The sequence below is a fragment of the Exophiala mesophila genome (genome assembly GCF_000836275.1).
Source record: "Exophiala mesophila strain CBS 40295 unplaced genomic scaffold supercont1.2, whole genome shotgun sequence".
NCBI classification, from domain to species: Eukaryota; Fungi; Ascomycota; class Eurotiomycetes; order Chaetothyriales; family Herpotrichiellaceae; genus Exophiala; species Exophiala mesophila.
Genome location: NW_015622505.1, coordinates 4,053,660 through 4,074,454, shown reverse-complemented (window position 1 = coordinate 4,074,454; position 20,795 = coordinate 4,053,660). Strand labels below are relative to the sequence as shown.

General features: G+C 50.8%; 6 protein-coding genes across 6 annotated transcripts; 3 read left to right on the top strand and 3 right to left on the bottom strand.

The window, feature by feature from the left end:
- Positions 1 to 2,793: 2,793 nt before the first annotated feature.
- On the top strand, positions 2,794 to 6,135 carry PV10_03251 (uncharacterized protein; the record flags this gene model as incomplete). Its single annotated transcript, XM_016367677.1, has 4 exons — positions 2,794 to 3,096; positions 3,194 to 5,182; positions 5,247 to 5,450; positions 5,509 to 6,135. 4 exons carry the CDS (start codon positions 2,794 to 2,796, stop codon positions 6,058 to 6,060), a joined length of 3,048 nt encoding a protein of 1,015 aa, XP_016227195.1. The 3' UTR covers positions 6,061 to 6,135.
- Positions 6,136 to 6,268: 133 nt separating this feature from the next.
- On the top strand, positions 6,269 to 7,378 carry PV10_03250 (uncharacterized protein). The gene is made up of 3 exons (XM_016367676.1): positions 6,269 to 6,425; positions 6,673 to 6,818; positions 6,908 to 7,378. Exons 1-3 carry the CDS (start codon positions 6,347 to 6,349, stop codon positions 7,259 to 7,261), a joined length of 579 nt encoding a protein of 192 aa, XP_016227194.1. The 5' UTR covers positions 6,269 to 6,346; the 3' UTR covers positions 7,262 to 7,378.
- A 173-nt stretch (positions 7,379 to 7,551) lies between these two features.
- On the bottom strand, positions 7,552 to 8,169 carry PV10_03249 (uncharacterized protein; the record flags this gene model as incomplete). The annotated part of the gene is made up of 1 exon (XM_016367675.1): positions 7,552 to 8,169. The coding sequence occupies one exon, from the start codon at positions 8,167 to 8,169 to the stop codon at positions 7,552 to 7,554; it is 618 nt and encodes a 205-aa protein (XP_016227193.1).
- An 800-nt stretch (positions 8,170 to 8,969) lies between these two features.
- PV10_03248 (uncharacterized protein) lies at positions 8,970 to 11,506 on the bottom strand. The gene is made up of 2 exons (XM_016367674.1): positions 11,059 to 11,506; positions 8,970 to 11,004 (listed from the first exon to the last, which is right to left on the bottom strand). Exons 1-2 carry the CDS (start codon positions 11,200 to 11,202, stop codon positions 9,349 to 9,351), a joined length of 1,800 nt encoding a protein of 599 aa, XP_016227192.1. The 5' UTR covers positions 11,203 to 11,506; the 3' UTR covers positions 8,970 to 9,348.
- A 1,036-nt stretch (positions 11,507 to 12,542) lies between these two features.
- Positions 12,543 to 17,512, bottom strand: PV10_03247 (uncharacterized protein). The gene has a single exon (XM_016367673.1). The coding sequence runs from the start codon at positions 17,216 to 17,218 to the stop codon at positions 12,599 to 12,601; it is 4,620 nt and encodes a 1,539-aa protein (XP_016227191.1). The 5' UTR covers positions 17,219 to 17,512; the 3' UTR covers positions 12,543 to 12,598.
- Positions 17,513 to 18,190: 678 nt separating this feature from the next.
- On the top strand, positions 18,191 to 20,527 carry PV10_03246 (uncharacterized protein). Its single transcript, XM_016367672.1, has 3 exons — positions 18,191 to 18,494; positions 18,552 to 19,070; positions 19,129 to 20,527. Exons 1-3 carry the CDS (start codon positions 18,446 to 18,448, stop codon positions 20,001 to 20,003), a joined length of 1,443 nt encoding a protein of 480 aa, XP_016227190.1. The 5' UTR covers positions 18,191 to 18,445; the 3' UTR covers positions 20,004 to 20,527.
- The last annotated feature ends 268 nt before the right edge of the window (positions 20,528 to 20,795 follow it).

Below are 20,795 nucleotides of genomic sequence, written 5' to 3'. Positions count from 1 at the left end.
ACCAGCCCAGAGTAACTTTTTGAGCTTGTGAGGTCTAATGTAGATCAAGGGAAGAGAGATGACGGAGAAGATGATATAGGTCATGAAAGTGGCGGTGGTGAGGCCGGTGGCGTGAATGTGGTTGGGGATGCGCTCCTCGAGATTAGGCCAGATGGCTTCCAGACAGACATAGACACAGCGACCACCGATCCATGCTTGAACCGAGTACCAGACCAGAGACAGGAGGATACGGTTGTAGATGACAAAGGAACTGCCGTACATGCCCCAGACATATCGATTGAGCACGGGGAATCCCAGGTGGTAGTATGCTCCGGGTAGGGAGTTGAAGATGATGAAGCTGGCTGAGATGATTGCGCCGACGATGATAGCGATGATGGCTTGCCACCATGTAAGACCCAAAGCGATCATAGAACTTCCCACCATATAGGTCGAGATGTTGGTATTTGTCAGGACCCCTGATAGAGGATGAGACCTGAATCAGCATTTACTGTATAGACTCATAGTATGAAGTGGATACTTACACAAGTTGTGGAACGCCCAGAAATTCCAAGTACGGCGTTCCTTTTCAATGGGCCGAATATCATTATTGATCCATCGACTAGGAACAGTACCACCATCATGAGGCACTTGGAGCTTCTTGATGAGCCGCCGAAGAGACATGGCTGCAATAGAAGTCAAGCGGCTCTTCACGTCGATGAGGTAAAGAGATGGGAAAGTAAGTGGTCAAACTCAGACCATATGAAAGACATACATACATACATACATACTTGTTCGAGATAAGGACCAGCGCATCGAACAGTACGAGCAACTACCTAGTACTGTACTTGGGTGGTGAAAGTGCCAGGAATTAAGACCCCAAGGTCCCTTGTACCCACCCTTCCATGCTCTCTCAGCCCCATGCTTTAACCACTACGGTGAGCTGACATGCCTGGCATTGGCTGGTCAAATCGTCAATTGGCCCCCATTGGCGGTAGATTGGATAGACATGGTGGCCTGGGTCGAGATAGACTCTCGGGAATGGGAGTTACGGTAGGGGGAACCAGTGAAGGCCTTCCCCGGTTTGATGATCATTTGCTGCGAGGACGCTTTGTCCTTTGCCGAAAGAGGGGGGATATGTGCTGACACATGGCCACTATCTTATCACTACCGAGTATTGTCTTGGATATCCTGGGCGCTGAAGCTTGAAAAGTACCTAATAATGTAGCTTATTGGATCCATCGTACTTATTCAAGGGTCCATTTGAAGCCCATGTCGCACCGTTGAACAAGCTGACAAACAGGCGTCCTTGGCTGCATTGCAGTCCATGATCCAGACTCCTAGAGCCTTCTGTGTGTTCACACTTTTCCTTGTCCCTCCAACTGGATTTGGTAATAAGTCGCTTCCATGCGTATTTGTATGGCTATGTGTAGGGACTATTCTCCTCGTACAACTGTTCATAGCGTATTCCCCATGCAGACACAAGCACTGCATTTTCTTGTTAAAGATTTAGTGTCTGACACCAATCATGCCATGCCCAGTCAATGCTACCAGATGTATTTCTATAAGCAGTGAGGATCTGCAAGATGTTGTGATTAGATCAGTAGCACCAATTGGGTAGTTGGTCTATTTCAGAGATGGCCTTGCATTAGATTTTATATCAGCTAAGTATTACGACCGACTTGATTGCTTGCTATCGTGGCATGAATGCTTCATGCATCCTTGTTCACCATTGTCTGGATCACCTGGTTCTGTGTCTTTGTGTTTCTGTGTTTTCCCATCACGTGTTGCCCTGTCTACTTAATATTCCCATGAGATCAAGACAATTTCAGCTGCCAAATTTATAAGCCTCCAGAATCCTCCACAGTGCCAACCATATGAAAGACTCCCATGGTTGTCTCTTTCTCATCTCTGTTCTTTTCAGGGCCTCCAGGGTTCACTTTGATGTCATTGGGCATCTTCCATGGGTGGGAAACCTGAAAACATCTATCATCGCTGCACAGGACCTGTGAGTGAAGTTATAATATGAACCTCTCAGCACGACTGGTACGTCCAGAGAGAGGGGGGGGAGAGCCTGTGTGTGAGGAACTCCCCAACGGGAAATATCGAAGTGTTGGCCCCTAATGAATCTCACGTGATCATCATACTCACGTGATCATCATTCTGGTCTCAAGAGGCGGAGACGGGCATCAGTTTTGGCCCGAGGGGCCCAATGCTGTCGCTCTTCTAATTAAATGATCAACCCCCAGACTGGCATCCCACCGACATCCCCAACCCCCATCTCCATCTCCAGCTCCAGTCAGTTGAGAGAATGGGTACCAGCCAAAGCAAGCTTTCGGCCATTACCCACGCTCAAAGCCAACCCTGAATCCTTGGTCAGAATGTTCTTACTCATTCCTTTGTCATGGTAGTTCTGCCTAAAGTGCAGACAGGATTGCAAATACCTTGCTCTGCACGCACAAGTCCGACGAAAGTCATCCTGACGAACGAATGCTCCTCCAAGCTCATTCCACACAAAGTCATGACCGAGAAATGCTAAAAAGGCGGTGATACATTATCAATCTGAGTCTCGCCCTGGGTGGCGGCATCACATGTGCCAAGTAAGGCACCTTCCTTGTTGGGAAGGACGAGATAGTTGTAAGTACCTAGATATTCTTCTTCCCGCGCTCCAGCAACGAGACCCTATGATCCATCATCTCTTGCTTCCCGTCAGCGCTCTCGTGTTCTCTGTTGCGGGTAGTGACAGCCGCTACAATCGCATCTGAGCGCCGAGGTCTGCTGGGACCTGAAGCCTTGGACTTTATCAGTCCCCGGACAATGTTTTGCATTGGAGTTGATGTTGGCGGCACCAATACTGATGCTGCCATCATCGATCTCAACAAGACAGATACTGCATCGCGTGGCGTTCTGGCCACGTGTAAGACCTCAACAACTCCCAATGTGACCAACGGTATCAAGACTGCAGTCGAGCAGATCCTGGAAACCTCCAAGGTCGACACACGCAACATTCTGAACGTCGCGGTCGGCACCACCCACTTTGTCAATGCCGTCGTTGAGAACGATGCTCGAAGACTGAGTCGTGTGGCGGTCTTTCGCTTATGCGGTCCTTACACACGGAAAGTATGTGTTCAACGGCCGCTTGTTTTCTTCGGCTGTGATTGTACCATTAAATATTTCATGATTATTTCGCATCCGGCTCCATTCTGACCATTTGAAGATCCCTCCCTTTTCCGACTTCCCCTACGCACTGAGAGACATCATCGCAGGCCCTTGCTTCTACTTGGATGGAGGACTAGAGATTGATGGGCGGGAGATTGCTCCTCTCAACGTTGAACAGATCAAAGCCGCCGCAGAAGGAGTTGCACAAGCAGGAATCAAGTTCATAGCCATCATCGGCGTCTTCTCCGCTCTTGACCACGCCGGCATCCACGAGCGGCGATGCAAAGATCTCCTGAAAGATTTTCAGCCTCAGATATCTGTGGTTTGTTCTCATTCCATTGGTGGTTTGGATTTTCTTCCTCGGGAAAACGCCACCATCCTCAATGCTTCCATTCTGTCCTTCGCCAGAAAGACTGTCAATGGTTTTCGACGAGCCATGTCCAATCTCCAACTCACAGCTCCACTCTATTTGACACAGAATGATGGAACACTGCTGGACGCCGCTGTTGCCGCCGAGCTCCCCATCAAGACCTTTGCCAGTGGCCCCACCAACAGTCTGATAGGGGCGGCTTATTTGCAGGGATATGGCTATGCGGATCAGCGCATGTCTGACTCCCAGATCCTGGTGATTGACGTCGGCGGGACCACGACAGACATCTGTGCTCTCCTACCCTCTGGCTTCCCCCGTCAGGCTCCCAATTTTGTCGAGGTTGGGGGTATCCGCACGGCCTTTTCCATGCCCGAAGTCCTTTCAATTGGCCTCGGAGGCGGAAGTAAGGTCCGACAGATTCATGGAACTAATAAAGTTTCTGTTGGTCCGGATTCTGTGGCACATCGACTCACAACTGACGCTTTAGTCTTTCAAGGAAATGTGTTGACCTCGACTGATATCATGGTCGCCGCGAAAGCTGCAGACATCGGCAATCCTACTCTAGTGGCACACTTATCAGAAGACATCATCACAGAAGCAAAGATAGCCATCACAGCTCAGATAGAGAGAGCTATTGACAAGATGAAGGTCTCATCCGCCCCTGTAACTGTCATCCTGGTAGGAGGCGGATCGTTTCTTGTCAACGAGCCTTTGCCCGGGGTGGACAAAGTATTACGTCCACCACATCATGACTCGGCAAACGCGGTAGGTGCTGCAATTGCCAAAGTGGCTGGCGAGGTGAGCATGATCGAAATTTTGGCCAATGTCACCGAGGAACATGCCATCGAAAAGGCAACCCAAGCCGCAGTAGACGCAGCCGTGACCAATGGAGCCAACGCGGAAGACACCAGAGTCGTTGACATCACCAAAATCCCCCTGCAGTATGTCTTTAACAAGGCCACGAGAATCGTCGTCAAAGCTGTCGGCAGCCTTGCCGTGAACCAGTCCTCAGCTGAGCATGATCATGAATTCTCAATCAGTGACACCTACTTGGACGACGACACTGAGGAACAGGTGGAGGTCGACAAGGCCGAAGTGACTTCTATCATCCGCGGCAGCTTGATGAAACCGTGTCTGGATGTGGATCTGGTAAAGTATCGACCCGAGGTGAGGAATGGAGTGTGGATGATTTCGCCCGTGGACGTCGAACTCATTGCCTCAGGCGCAGGAATCCTCGGCACTGGTGGTGGAGGTTCGCCATATCTGATGGCACTCTATACTCTGGACATACTTCGTCGAGAGGGCAAAGGAAAAATCCGGGTCATCAAACCGGAGTCCTTGGATGACAACAAGCTCTGCGTCTTTGGGTCTGGCTATGGTGCACCATCGGTCAGTAACGAGAGGCTGGGTTCTGGTCATGATGTGTTCCTTGCAATTGAATCATTGAATGAAATGTTGAAAGTTGACGACTTCCAAGGCGTTGTGGCTGATGAAATAGGAGGCGGTAATGGGATCGTGACCTTTCCCAGCAGCGCCAGATTTGATCGACCGGTGGTGGACTGTGACCTTATGGGAAGAGCATATCCCACTCTCGAGCATTCTACCCCACACGTATATGGAGCTCCTGTGGCGCCGTGCGTTATTTCGGATTGCAAGGGGAATTCGGCGCTTATGTTGGTGAGTGGTTCCCTAATGAGATGGCTGGTAACAAGGTGGGGCGCCTTGCTCACTCTCATTTCAGCATGCGGAAACAAACACGCGGCTTGAAAGCATGGTGCGCAAAATGTGCATCGAGCTGGGCAACTCCACGGCGCTCGCAACGTGCCCGCTCAAGGGAGAAATCATCAAGAAATATGCCATTCCCAATACCGTTTCGCAAGCATGGTACCTTGGGCGAGCTGTGCGGATGGCGCGGCAGAACAAAACCAATCTGATTGATGCCATGGTAAGTCGACCATAAATCAAATTATCTTCCAGGTTCGGCTGACTGCAATTTGTGCCAGGCCGAGATCTCACCAGTCACCCTCCTATACAGGGGCAAGATCATCGACGTGAGCCGCGACGTGTCAGGAGGCTACACAATGGGACGTTGTGTGTTGGGACCTCTATCGCAGGATGAAGACGACTATGCCATTGAAGAGAGAGATACTGCGAGAGGAATGTCTCCTAAGTCACGCGAGACACGGCATCTCGTCATTCCTTTCCAAAACGAATATCTGTACGCTGCGTACCTGAGTCCGACCGGATCAAGCTCGCCACAAGAAGAACAGGTTGTGGTGTCAATGCCAGATCTGATTTCAGTTCTCGATAGCGATGGTGAAGCGCTCGGGTCTCCGGATCTGCGATATGGGTTGAAGGTTAGTGTAATTGCCATGCCGGCTCATCCACTTTGGACAGACGACCCTCGAGGGTTGAAGATTGGAGGCCCAGAGTATTTCAAGCTGGGGTTTGAATATTTTAGAGATCCACAGGTCCTGATGGACTATCGTAAGCCACGGAGCGTTATTGATGAGTTTGATGTCAGAGATGAATTGGCTGCTGGGAACGTCGGATGAGGAGGATAGAGCCTAATGATAGAGCCACGAGTTAGAGATCTAGAGTGTGTATGCAGTTGTGATAGAGCGCAGTCCCCTGGGGTTGAGACTTACAAGACTCTGCTTATAATCCAGCCTCGTCTGTGCGGGGAAGTCACCCGCGTTTATCATTCGGAGAATTTATTTCATGTTGTTGGACCTCTTGATCATTTTTCTCACAAAAACCACAACCACAACTCCGACGAGAACGAGGGGGAAACTCTGCTCAATGAGAAGTTAGTCTTGAAGTGTGTGAAACCCTGGAAAGATGGCTGCGGAGAGTGGAATTCCAGTGCCCAAACCGGGCCAAGGAGAACCTATTGTCTTCTTTGACATTACCTTGGGAGGTGAGTTTAGCGCTGGACACCAAAGCCTGGCTCCTTTTGATTACGAAGCATGGTGCAATGGAGAGAGAGAGGAAGAGATTTGAAGTTGGCTGGATCAATTCAATGGGGGCCTGCGCACCTTCCAAAACAATTGCGACATTGCCATCGCCTTCGCTCTTTCCTGCCCTCACATTGCCATCAGGCTCGGCAACCACGTCTCCCACATTCGATATTGCTTCATCCGCGCCCAGTCCTAACCTCTTCTCAGGTGAACCATTGGGCCGAATCAAGATGCATCTCTTCTCCAACACTGTGCCCAAAACCGCTGAGAACTTTCGACAATTCTGCACCGGAGAGCACAAAGGCCCTAATGGCCGCCCACAGGGGTACAAGGCCTCTAAATTCCATCGCGTGGTACGGTCATATTGTCTTGTCTATCCAGGCACATCCCACCATCTAGAAGCTTACCTAGCTAACCCTATTATTACCTTGAATTCTCACAGATCAAAGCATTCATGATCCAAGGAGGCGACTTCTTACATGCAGACGGCACAGGAACTACCAGCATTTACAGTCTCAACGGCTCATTCCCAGACGAATCATTCCAGCATAAGCACACCTGTGCAGGTCTATTGTCCATGGCGAATTCGGGCCCTAATACCAATGGATGCCAATTCTTTATTACCTGTGCACCAACCCCATTCTTGGATGGTAAACATGTTGTTTTTGGGCAGGTCATTGAGGGTATGGATGTGGTTAGGATGATTGAATCTACTAGGACTGGCGGCCCAGGGGGAAGAGGGTCTGGAGATCGTCCTGTCTTGGATGTGAGGGTGGCTGAATGTGGTGAGATGTGAGGAATAGTGGGTTCTAATCACGACAAATCACCAAAAAATCACCAAAATCCAATGAAACGATGATTGAGTATGAAGTTCATGTCATTGAAATGCTCAAGATAGCACCAATCGCTGCATTAAAGAAATTACCCTGGCTGGTTTTGGGTATATTTCAGTATGAATCCAGTAATATGCCATGTCTTTCATGCAATATGAACCCCTAGCCCAAGCTGTGGCCTTTTCATCTGCCCCATTTTTCATCATTCATGTCATTCTTGCCCTCAATTGTGATTTCCATGGTGAGGTAATCCTCAAGCCCCTTTTTCCTCTGCACCGATGTTGAGATCTTGGTCGCCGTTCTTACCATCGGTCTCTTGGGTAAGAACGGTGGGAGCGTTCCGCCTCCTCATCGTTTCACGGTGGAAATCGACCAATTCGGTCGTCGTTGGCGTACGGAAGTCGCTGTTAGCGGTTCGGTAGGGATATGGATTGTCATGTTGGTCGCCGCCGCCATCATCGTCGTGCTCGAACGGAAAGATTGGTGACTCGGAGTCACTGTATCGGTGGTGTTCGTCGTCCGTATCGGGGTCGGCTTCAAGATTGTTCGATTCTGTGTCGTTGTTGTTTCTGACATCGCTGTTGCCAATGCCGCTGTCGCCGTTGGTTTTCTTGACATCGCCGTCATCATCGGTATTTTTTTCGATGCTGTGAATCGCTCCACAGTCACAGAGAACGCCGGATCTTCTGCGTGGTGCAGTGAAGTCGATGGGTTGGGCGGCCGTCATCGGTGAAGGCGAAGACGGGACCGACTCTGTGTCGGTCCCCGCCTGGCTCAAGGTATCGTCGCCCGTTGTGGGCTGACGGCCACCCTGGCCAACAACCCAGGGCCACCAGCCCATGGGTTCGAACCACTCAAACCAAGAGAACATCCTGGTTGCGAGGTTTGATATGAAGAGGAGAAGAGTGAGAATGAGACAGTGAGAGAACGTTTATATAGTCAGGCGTTCGCACCCTGTGACGATCTGACCTGCTCCGATCTATCTCATTCGACTCATTAATGTGAGTCGCAGCATTAACTGCCATTCACTTCATCGCATCTTGGGAGCATGAGAGGCCATTTTAGACTCAACCCAAAACATCGCATCATTTGCATATTGCGGCTGGCGGCATTGTCGTTGGGCTCGCAGAGGGTCATTCACATACCTCACGACATGTGCTATACGAGCTAGTGTCATTAAATATTCACTTACCATTTTATTGTTCTCTTGGGCGTCTCATTCGCTGATCTCATTGCCCCTGTCTTGATACGAATGGTCGGTCATCGCACCTGTCTCGACATGAATGGTCTTGTCTCGTCTCAATGATTCACTAAAGAGGTTAGTAATAGCCTACAATCAGATTGTGTGACAGGTGAATCATTCACTCGACCCCTGTGGAAATGATTGCTCGGTCACTCATTATGCAGGTCATGAGAATCTGTTGTGGTACGGTTCATTCCTCTTCCTCTTCGGCTTTTGTTGGTTTGTGATAGAAGGGCTCTTGGCATCAAACAGTATCACGTGACATCGATATCCAACATCTTTCATTCCATCTGGGCTTCAGATTCTGTTCATAGACTATCAATGCAATATCTCACACATTGAGCTTCTTTTCTAGAACATGTCTCCACTGCCGGGGGTTATACGAACACACGATTGAGCGAATAGAACAATAATGACTGTAGAATGCTTAAGTTTCTCTGTTTGTGGATATGTACTTCATTTCATTCATGCATCCATGCTTTCGACGTCAAGACTTCAAGTCAACGCTGTGATCGTCACCAGTCTGCACCGCTTGCTTGCTTGCCAACGATTCTAAACTCCACTTTGCCAAAAAAAAAACACAGAGAACCTAACCAGCGTTTGAAATAACACCGGAATCCAGTAGTCAGACAGGCCCCAAGACCATCCTATCCTTCGTGTTTGCAAAACATAAGCAAGAAAGAAGAGAATCCTTTTGGTCGTGGATCGCATAAAATCAGTTCATATCTTTCGTAGAGCAGTGGGCCTTGACCGTGTATTTCATCCCCACCCCCAGTTCCTTTATACCTAGCCTTCCTTATATAATCATCACGAACCGGCTTCTGCGCCGTTACCTGCAAGCTCTCGCTTGCCAATATGTCGGTGGAGTAGTCGATGGCCTGCGAATCGCCCAGCTTGATCCACGCCGCGCTTCTCCGCTCGAACGGCGTGCTTGATCGCGTCATGATCATAAGCCGGGTCAACAGGGCTGGCTTCACGCTTTCGTTTCGACACATCATCGTCGGTCTCAAAGTATCCGTTGGGCAGGGATGTAATAGTGAAGTAAATGCCATTCGACTCTCCCATACCAGGCTCAAAGTTGCCACTTTGGAGAGGGCCCGGGGTTGGACAAGGGGTCGTCGCTGGAGCTGGTTGCACTTCCGAGACTGCATTGTCCGAAGCCTCTGCAGTGGGAATGTCAGCATTGGTTGGCGCTTCGTTACCCGAGGCGTCTGGGATCGGAATGATAGTGTTGCTTGATGCTCCAGTGACGGAGACGGCCGGGAGGTCAGTGGGAGCTGAGTCGAAGGCAACAGAGTCGGTATCAACCGGGGCAGCGTAGAATCCCGCCGCGTTTGAGTTGACAGCAGTGACGGTGGGGGCACTAGTATCAACTGCGGCAAAGTTGGCTTTGGCGCCCCAGGACTTGGTGCGACGGCCGCCACCGTTGCCACCATCCCACCCATTTCCGTTACCCCAATTGTTGCCATTGTCGTTTCCAACAGAGGATGGCTCAGCTTGTCCGCCTGGCTGACCACCATAAGTAGGCTGAGGTTGTCCAGCGGTCGGGTATCCGCCACCAGAAACTGTTGGTACCACGGAATACTCTCCTGGTCCGTAGGTTGACCCACCAGGTTGAGGGTTGCTGCCTCCACTGCCACTCTGGTACACCCTCAACGAGTTGATGCTCCAGAACGCATCCTTGAATGCTGCCGGGTTGTCTCGAACGTACTGCTGGCATGTCGAGGCCTTGGACGAGCACACTGGATCGGAAGACCATACATTTCCAGCCCAGTCGCCACAGAAAGTAGTATCAAAAACAATCTGATTGTTTGAGAAGAAGTTGTCAATCTCGCACCCTCCAGTAAAGCTGCCCGCTGGTTGACCCCATCCACTAGGATCTGGATTGCCGGCGGTGATATCGCTAGGAATGCCTCCACGGGGGAAGAACCAGATCGAGATATGGCTCGAGGTCCATTCAGTCGCGAAAACACCGCCTTGGTTGGCATTGAATCCAGCCCCATACGATGCTTTGTTTCCTGAATGGATTTGACATCCTGCATTGGTAGCCTGGCCGTTGGCCGCCACGTCGCAATTAGGAGTGGAGATTTGGCCTTCGAACAAGCCGGAATTTTGGATCGAACAGCCGGGTCCGGTGTGTAAAGCCATCGAGTTTGCAGTCTGAGAGTTGACACCCTCAATGATGTCGATTTCACCACCGGTAGGCCAGTTTGGACCGACTGTCCAGAACGCAGGCCACGTTCCACAAATTCCGCCGGGCATGTGAGAAGAATCGAGAATGATCAGGCCGTGGGTATAGGACTTCTTGCTAGTGATTCTAACACTCTGTCGTCCGGACCCTGAAGCCACATTTGTGTAGTCGACACCCATATAAACGGCTCCATTGTTGGTGTTGACCAGCCCTGCTGCTTGTGCAGCCGATTGGCCGATATATGTTACATATCCGTGGGTTGGGTCAGGTGCCTAAGGAAAGAAGGTTAGATAAGTTTGTGAACGGAGGGCAAGGGGTCAACGTACAGTAAAGAACTCGAACATGGAGAAGAAGTTGTCAACGGTGTAGTCATCCTCGAGCACATAGCCAGAGCCAGCCGTGGTCAGAGGGACAAGAGCCGCTAGAGCAGCGACGAAGAGGATCGCAGACGACATAGATGCCAGCATCATGATGAGGTCAGAATTTGTATCTTGGTAATAGTGTTTGTCGCTAGCGTATCAAGCCTGGCGAGCACAATGGTAAATCTCGGACAGTGTTGGGGGAGTATTCGACGAACACGGGAAAAGATGTTCCCAGCCTTAAAAAGCGATCGAGAAACAAATGAGCTCAAAGGGAATGGACGCAGAGATATGCTCAGCACTATGGGACAAAGGAATGAATGAAAGTCACAGGCTGTTCCCAGACCAGCAAAGAACAAAGAGGTCAAAGTGTCGAGTCCGTCAAGGAACAAGGCACACAAAGGTAGATATGTATCAAAAAAAGAGAGCGTCGTCAGGTCAAGTCAATATGGGGCCGACCCACCCTGGCCGACAGCCGGATAAGGGGTGCAGGGCCCAGTGAGCACGGCGTACGAATGAAGAGCATCGCCATGGACGTGACGGGTAAAGTTGAAGCCATGGCCCAGCCCGGATATCTGGCGTTCTGGGGCTCTTGGTAGGCGGTATCGATTGTGTAGACCCACTTGACGCGTCTGGGCTGGGGACAAGAGCATGAATTCTGTACTTGAAATGGGTGAGAATTGCAGTTCATGGCTGTGTCGCTGACGACTGATGGGTCTGGCAGCTCGGTGCTATAGGTCAGAGACGTTCAGAACATAAAAAGGGGTTCGAGGGTTCTTCGTCGGCGGAGTTTCCTAACTTGGCATCCATGCGGCCAAGGCGTACGTACATTTTGGGATCTTGGAGGGGCTCCGTATGCCCTGGTGAGTGGGTTGTGGCGGGAGTACAGCCATGCCCATGGTACTGGAATGTCCAGCACTGGTCCAACATGTTTTCTCGGGCTCTCACTGGACCCAGAGTGATAGATTAAGGGCAATTGGAACAGAGATTTCATCGTAACTTTGTCCACACACGCGTGTTGCGGACCCGATCAAAAAAACCACACGTTGGAATGGAGGTCCATGCCACAGCTCGCGAGCTGGGAAGAGGCGCGAGTCCACAAACATGAAACCTGGGTCATCAGCGGCATCATCGCCCATAGGTGGAATAAACTGTCTCGCGAAGGTTAAAAGTTGGCTGCAAACGTAAGCTGGAGAAAAAACCAGGGGCTGTCTATCAAATGGAGGACGTCCAAGGCAGCCAATGAGAGAGGAGAACTTCTTGGTCACGTGAGCCCCCAGGAGGCATCCCAAGAAATTCAAAGTGTTTCGCATTTTGGCGTGCATGACTCTAGCCAGTTGTCGACTTTGCCACCTTTTCGCTCGGAGAGCCTGGTGACCCCGAAGATCATTGGAGCCTCGAAGATGTTACAGGCACACAGGATGTGATTAAAGTACTACTGTACATAGACAGGACAGTGGGATTGCTCCTCCAGCAACAGAGATTAGATACATTTCTTCTATCGGAGCTATACACAAGCTGGACACATCAATTGAGGCGTACCATCTTCCGCCTGGCCTGGCACCAAGCATCGTTGATGGTACATGTGTCGACACGAAAAGACCACAATGGGTCCCAGCGAAGTCTCTGGAGGCCCACTCTCCTCCGATGGTTCATGACCACTGACGTCGACTGTCGCTTTGCCTTTACCGCGGCCTCCATCTTCATCCGCGTCCGTCTCCATCGATTGAGGGCCTTTCCGTCGCCGCGATCTCGCTTCTTCCTGCTTCTGCCAATCCTCCCACACCCGATTGCTCATGCTCGGGCCCCACACACGACGTCGACACACCTCACAGATCTGCCCTCGTGGTCTCCATCCTCGTTGCCTGAGAGCTGTCACCTCGTCGAGGCGAACGAAAACATCTTTGTCTAGCATCGAGTTTGACAGTGAGAGAAGTGCACCCTCGTGTGCATACGCCGCGAAGATGGACTTGATCACACTCCGTAGTTCAGCGAGTGATGGACTCGACTCTGCTGCGTGTGTCAAGAACGCCCGTAGAATGCGTAGGAACATCACGTCACGTGCGCCAGAGGCATCGCGCACAGATGTCGTACTGGCCAACAATGCTGTGAATACTTGTTGGATCGTCCTTCGAAGGCTGGCAGTGATGTTGTCGTCTTCATCGACTGCGCCAGAGTTGGAGCTAGTGGAGAATTCTCGAGCGATCGCCACAACTGCAACAATCATGTCCAACCACAGCTGTTCCTCAAAAGCGAGGGCTCGAGTTGCGCTAACAGATCGCCTAGGAGACTTCGCCACACCCGCCGGCCTAGGTGCTTGTTTCATTTGCTCTTGACAGAGCCAGATTCCCACCTGACTGTACTTCTCGATCGATTCCAACACTCCTTCGCTGGAATGTCGAATGGAATCTCCGTCATCTCCGTCGGTCGACTTGTTGTTTAATGATCTCAAGGTCGACCCCAACAACGCTAGATGCTGTGCGAGACGATGCATGGCTTCCTTCACCTGGCCTTGGCGCACTTGAAGAATCACCGCTGCGTCAACGATGCCATTTTCCTCAATTGTGGGGAGAACCTTTTCAAGTCTCAAGTCGCCTTCCTTGACATGCTCGATGTAGTTCCGAACATGAGAGGGATCGAACTGGCACAAGAGACGCACGTACGTTTCTTTGAGTACATTCGCATACACCTTATTGCGCCTGTTTCGACTCTCTGGCTCAAACAAGGTCTTGAGGTATTCATACTGGCTGTATTCGTCTGTAGCCAGAACGAGAAGAAACGTCCGATGAAGGTCAGAGGCAACTTCATCAATCGTAGAGGCCGTGCGATGAACATCAATATCGATGAGATCTGCTGCATGTTCTTCAACCATCTGCCTCACCTCCTTGCGCTGCTGCTCAAGCAGCAAGGATCGTGGTCTGAGACAATCGGCTATTACCGTAAATACCTCATCCTGATTCTCACGATCCACAAAGTAGGTATGAATGAGGTTTGGGAATTGATGTTCCTGCCTGTACACCGCCTTCAGAACTCGGAAAAAGCGGGCTTCTTCTAGTAGGGGGACGAGCCCGAGAATGTTGGGAGGCTGGTAGATGGACAATAGATACTCCACACTAAGCTGTGCATCCTCTTGCATGTCATCGTCAGGGTAGCCACATAGTCGAGTGAAGATCTCATGAAGGATGCTTCCGGAAAGCATCATGTGTTGGGGGTACTTGGCAAGATTGCGTGCAATAAACATGTCCAAGTAGATTGTTTCGTCTCTATCATACCCAGTAGACATGATGTCAAGTAATATCCGGACGATGAACTGGCGGGTGTATGTCCGAGGTGTCGAAATTTGGTCATCTTCGTCGCCAGAGTTTAGAAAATTGTCTTCAAAGGCTTCATTCATGGCAGCGATGAAATTGGATGCACCAAAATGTAGTATCCTGGCTAAAGCACTGAAAGATTTGGCCACGGAACTGTTTCGACCGCTGTTGGGGTCGTGGAAAGAGCCGTTAACTGGTCGAACCCCCGAAAAGAAGTAGTCGTAAATCTGAGTTTTTGCTTCAATGGCAATTTCGGCGCCCATGTCGTCCCCGGTGGGATAGACCCGGGATGTCAGGATGAAAGATATATAAGGGAAGATCTTCTGCGCTAGAGCATAACGCTCACCTAGATCCAGTTTGTTCTGCTCAAGCTTTTTGGGCTCTTCGGCGAGATCAAGCAACAGTGTGATAGGAGTCGTATAGTCCCGTAGTGAGCTTGTCCAGACGTAGATGTACGCGTCGTACAAACCGTGGCGTTTGCATAAATTTGTGACTTGGTCGAGGTCCATCGAAGAAGTGTCGAGCATGCAAATAATTTCCTCCAAAGCTGACGGGGAGTGCGTGACGACAAAGTGATCAATTAGTGTCTTCAAGGCAGGTGGGGGAAGAGATGTTACGGTTCTGTCGAGAATGTATGGCTCCAAGACGTCGACAAAGACCGCCCCCATGTCGTGGTCGTCATACCATGTGAAGGCTTCTTCGAACATGAAGTCTTGATCGTCCATGACAAGACAAGCTTTTATACACGCATCAGCGAGTTCAACCAACTGTGGCTTCTCGATCTGCTCATTGCCGGCTTGCTGATTCTTGCCAAACGCATACCTCAAGGAGGCAGTGATCATTTCCGAAAGCTTCTCATTTACGACCTCAGCGCGGACACTGTCTTCTTCCGGGAGACCGATAGTGGCCTTTTCACCCTGTCCCATGTGATATTTGGTGGCCAGGCGAATAGCACCGATAAAATCTCCCACATTCATTAGAGCAAGGAGTCGATCGGCCCAATTCGTCAATGCACCGGTCCAGATATCGTTAGAGCCCAGCAAAAATAACCTGCCCTTGTAAGCTCTGAAGCTCATGTGGAAAGCATCGGCAACCACACCATGCAGGGAAGTGTCTTCCTCGTCAAGATGCTCGATTATTGTGGTTAGCTGTTGAGAGTATAGGTCGGTGTGATGGACGCTTTTGTTGAGAAGGTCGAATGCCTCGGTAACATGCATGGAAAAGTCCTCTAGAATCAAAAGCTGCTGAGTAATGGTCAGCACAGCTAAGACGGATTTGTTCAGCCACTGTACAGCTACGATGGCCTCATCGGATTGGAAGCGACTCCGGGCCAAGAATTGTAGCTCTGGTGGTTTGTTTTTATCGGCGTCCTGATCAGGTTCGGCTTCATGTACCTCTAGTACAGTGAGGATGTTCGACCAGGCATAGACCAGTTTTGTCCTAGAGACTTCAGCATTTGACTTGAGCTTGATGGCAGGAAACCAGGCAAGAGCGGCGGTCATGGCGCTATGAGCAGCCACTTCCTTGGGGCGGGCGGCTTTGTGCTGAGTCTGGGCAATTGGAGTGGTGGACACGATCACCAAGAGATAAGGGGTTAACATGGCGACCAGACCCAAGCCATCGGTCCTTTGCTCAATATTCCCCAAGGGTAGAGGTGAGAAGGCGAGCACCGAGCTCTTTTTCAAAGGTTTGGTAGCGCGAGATACCAATTCTGGGTATCTTCCCAAGATACGCGTGGTGCGGACAACCCTACCAACGGACCCCATTCCCCTTGTCGCGAGGTGAGAGAATGCCATGCCTTTGTCATCGGCAGAGACGAGAGCTGTGTGTCTATAGCCAAGAAATCCAATATGAGGAATGCCGCTGCCTTGGATGTGGCCATCGCCCCGTCTGGCTTGAGCTTGAGATGCGTCTATCGGCTGGATGTGCAGAAAGGGCCTGGTGGAACGGGCAAACTCCCACGTAAATATATGGCCGGTGGCATGACCTACTGCAACTGTTGTCTGGTCTGCAGATATCGCGATCGCTGTCACTGGACCACTTTCTGCAGCTTTGGTGCCACTTCCAATTATGGCTTTATGATTCTGTTGGTGGTCAAAAACCAGAACGAGGCCTTTCGAAGTGCCTATCACAAGTTGATCGGCAACTGCGAGACATGACGGACTGCCGAAGTTCCGTTTTCCCAATTCAGAGAATACCTGACTTGATAATTTCCTAAACTTGCTCCAGTGGATGACATCCCAAGGATGGACCGTCTCGTCAAAATCGGAGGCTGGAGGCGCAAAGCTTGTGATCGAGCCATGGCGAGAATGAGACCCTAAGAAAGCTGGGGAGGCGGATCTCAATGGGGAAAATTGAGAGCTTGAGAGGCGAGACTGGAAACGGATGTCGAAAGGACGATGGACTGAAGAAGGGCTACCTCGTCGGCCAGGACTTCTTAGAGAAGCAGTTTCGCTGCGTGGGGAGGAGAGAAGAGAGCCTTGGAGAGAGGGAGTGTCATCTGGGGTCGAAAAAGAGCCATTGTTGCTCTGGTCGTGGTGCTGTATAGAGGGAAGTATGGAATCATCCACACCACTGGGTTGGATATCACTTGGGGTGGAATCGTCTACAGATTTATCTTGCAAGCTGTCGTCGAGGTCATGATTCGACTCTAGATAGTCAGGATCCTCCTGAGCATGGTCTGTTGGTATTATATCAGGAATGTCATCCTGTAATGGTTGGTCGACGACACCATTCTGGTCGGAAAGGTGGTCAAGACCAGAAGAGTGCTCCTGGTCGCGGAGGAAGTTCTCACCCTCATCTAGGGTTGAGTTCATCGAGGTAACTCTGCTGCAATCATTGCTTCGAGACAAGGGCTGAGGGAGGCTAGGAGGAGAGAGTGGCCTCACACGGAACCACGGTTGTGGGAGGACGAGTGAAGGAAGGCCGAAGTGTTTAGATGCCTGCTGGGGCCATAGGACGGTCAACGGAGGGCGCGGCAATGGTGGAGCACAAGGTATTCGTTGGAAGAATGAGGCACACTCGGAGTGTTATTGAGACACTAGAACTGTGCACTGTTTCTTTTGGGCACTGGCGATATGGTCGTGAATTCGTGAGGTCGAGGTCGAGGCTGCGTGTTTAAGTTGGAGGCATGATCTTACAGTAATGCTTGCGCATCCAAATTACGCGGTTTGGCAATCGCCGTATAATGCTGCACCGTAAACTGAATACGGTGGATGATCCCAGCTCTCCGTTGCGCGTCTCTGCCTTGGCTGCTTGGCCAATGAAGTATGAACCTGGTCACGTGTGTACGGGGAGGGTTGATTGACAGTACGGCCGAAATCGGCAAGTGGATAGAATAGATATGAGATTCTGAGCGGATATTTTAATAGCCATGAGTAAATGCATCATGACCTCTCTCATTTAGTATCGGTCGTTCGTCTAGCGTAAGATGTCAAGGCTACGTGTAAAGCCTAATCCAGCATCTCTCGCAGGATACGACAGTGTGTATAACATCAAAGGTCTGTACCAAGCCAAACTCAATGAGTACCTGAGATCAGATAGACAACATTATGTTTAGGAAAGATCCTAATATATAGCGTCCGTAGCTTCATGCCTAAATAGGTACCCATATGTCCCAGGCGATGAGTACGGAGTACTGGCTTTGGGTGTTAACACATGGCTGGCAAAGAAGCAATGGCGCACGTGATTGGCTGATTAACCCGAACCCCGTCTTCCTTCTGTTTCTGCACCGAGTTTCCATCCCAAGACCGGCCCATGGCTCCTTCCCACTTCTGTCGCCCGTTCAGCACCTCGGCATCTTTTTTGATGAGCCAGCCACTAACCTCAGTTCATCTCTTGTCAAAGCTGCAATCATCCACAACGTCGCCTCTGAGTCTACATCATCTCCTTCATCAATACACCCTCCATTCGATATACCTCTCGGACGATCCAGTCACCACTGGCTGCAGGACTCCGCGTCGTCGTCCTCGTCGTCGTCCTCGTCGCGCCGCTGATCCTAACTACCTTAAAGTTGTGCTGTAAATGAAGCATGCCGAGATAATATGACGAGTGCATCGCCGCCCAAGCCCTGGGAGCGCGCCGGTCCAACAGGTAAAGGAGAAGCCCCTACTTTCTTCCACTGGCTCTAGACACTGACCTCGATCGCAGCGTCCTTCGACACAACCGCCATGACAGCCCCATCGTCCACTTTTCCTTCCTCCGACACTTCTACCACCTCCGCCCCAGCTCTTCCTGATCGCCCGTCTACTCTCAACAATGTAGTCAATCAAACCGCTTCCAACTATGCCAATCAGAACCGTTTCGGCACCGCCGCCAATTCATATTCATCCCCATATTCATCATATTCATCACCATACTCCCGCTTCGGTGGTGGTGGTATGGGCGGCATGTATGGCGGCATGGGTGGCATGGGTGGCATGTACGGAGGAGGTGGTTATGGCTATGGAAGCGGTATGTACGGCAACAGTATGTATGGAGGCGGGTATGGTGGAGGGTTTCCTGGCATGCCGGGAGATCCTAATAACCCCAACAACATGAGCCTGACTCAATCATGGAACCAAAGCACTGCTGCAACCTTCCAAATCATGGAAAGCATCGTTGGCGCTTTCGGCGGCTTTGCTCAAATGTTGGAAAGTGCTTACATGACTACACATTCTTCCTTTTTCGGTAAGAGAGACAAATGCCTCCGCCGCCCCCTATGATTCTGGTATTGACGATTCTTTAGCAATGGTATCCATGGCTGAACAATTGGGGAACCTTCGCCAAACCCTCGGTAGTATCTTAGGGATATATACCCTCATACGCTGGATGCGAACTCTCATTGCCAAACTGACTGGCCGGCCACCCCCAGCTGATGCCACCGCCCTAACTCCCGCAAACTTTTCATCCTTCCTCAATGGCGGCGCCGCTCCCGCCACTCTGCCCGATGGCAGCCCAGCTCCCCCACGACCCTCGAAGAAACCCCTCATCATGTTTGCCCTTGCCGCTTTTGGCCTTCCCTATCTGATGGGCAAACTCATACGCGCCATGGCTCGGACCCAAGAAGAAGAGCAGCGCCGTCAACAAGCCCAAGCCGAGCAAACTCTCTCCTACGTCAATCACAATGGCGAACAAGTCCCTATCGACCCCCGCAAGCTTGACTTTTGCCGTGTCATCTACGATTATATTCCAGCAGCCAACTCCACCGGACTGGATTTGAGCGTGAAGAAGGGCGACTTCGTGGCTGTGCTATCTAAGACTGACCCGGCCGGGAATCCATCTGAGTGGTGGCGTTGCCGAGCTCGTGATGGAAAACAGGGTTATCTGCCATCGCCGTACCTAGAACCTATTCAGCGGCCCGCACAACGAACACAAGCACAGATCACCGAGGGCGAGGCCACTGCCTCGGCCCCAGGGTCTCGCACTGCGACCATGAAAGGGTCTGAGCCAGTAACAGCCGCAACAAAGCTGCTGGAGGATTCAAACCGGACCAAAAGCCTGACTTCGGTCTATCCTGGAAGTCTTGGGGCTGATGCCAAGGTCCCTGTTTCGGTCCCGGTGAGCGGGAAAGGCAATGGAATTTCTGCGGAGAGTTTCCAAAAGAGTGCCTTTTATTCATGATTTGATTTGAGCAATCTCGCATCTGAACTGTGTCGACTTTGGATAGGCAAAAGAGGAAGACGCAATGGGAAGGATCGCTAGAGGTTGGTGAAAAGGCATGAAAGGACAAATGGCAAGAAGCTCGATTTCAATTTTGCTCTCTCGAGTCTTCCTCTCGACCTCGTGCAACTGGTATTGCTAGCTTAAGGGGACGAGAGTCGAGCGAAGCCCCCCTGGGTTTGGAGATGACATGTCACACGTAACGGGTAAAACGACTATTCTTCCGTCCAGGCGTACGATGAGATACTTTGGTATAATTAACATGCTATGCTGTTCCAACTGAATTCATTGACTACATCGTGCCTTTATGCGACGATAAGTACGGGTGGTTACCGTTGGATACAGGCTGAGCATCCTCATGGGCCTAGTGATAAACATCTCCATGGATGGTAAAAGCAACCATGGGTCCATTGACGACCTGCAAAAAAAAGGCAAATGCAACACCAAATACAAAGGTTCAAAAATAATAACGAAATCCACTGGATGAAGCCACTGGACGCCTTTGTCACTCCCTCCGTCCAGCAACCATTAACTTCATCCCGTTTACGGGAGCGCTGCGCTTTTGATCCTCATTCCAACCTAGTGCTGTACTACCTGAGGTTATATCTTAAAACAGAGCAACGGCACTGATGTAGATCTTTGTTTCTGGGCCGACAAAGGTCGCCTTCAACAGTCCTGTGAGCCATGACTGAGGTTCGACTGGGAGCGAAAAATGTGCATCTTCATGAAAGCTTCACGCGGCCGAGCTGTTTT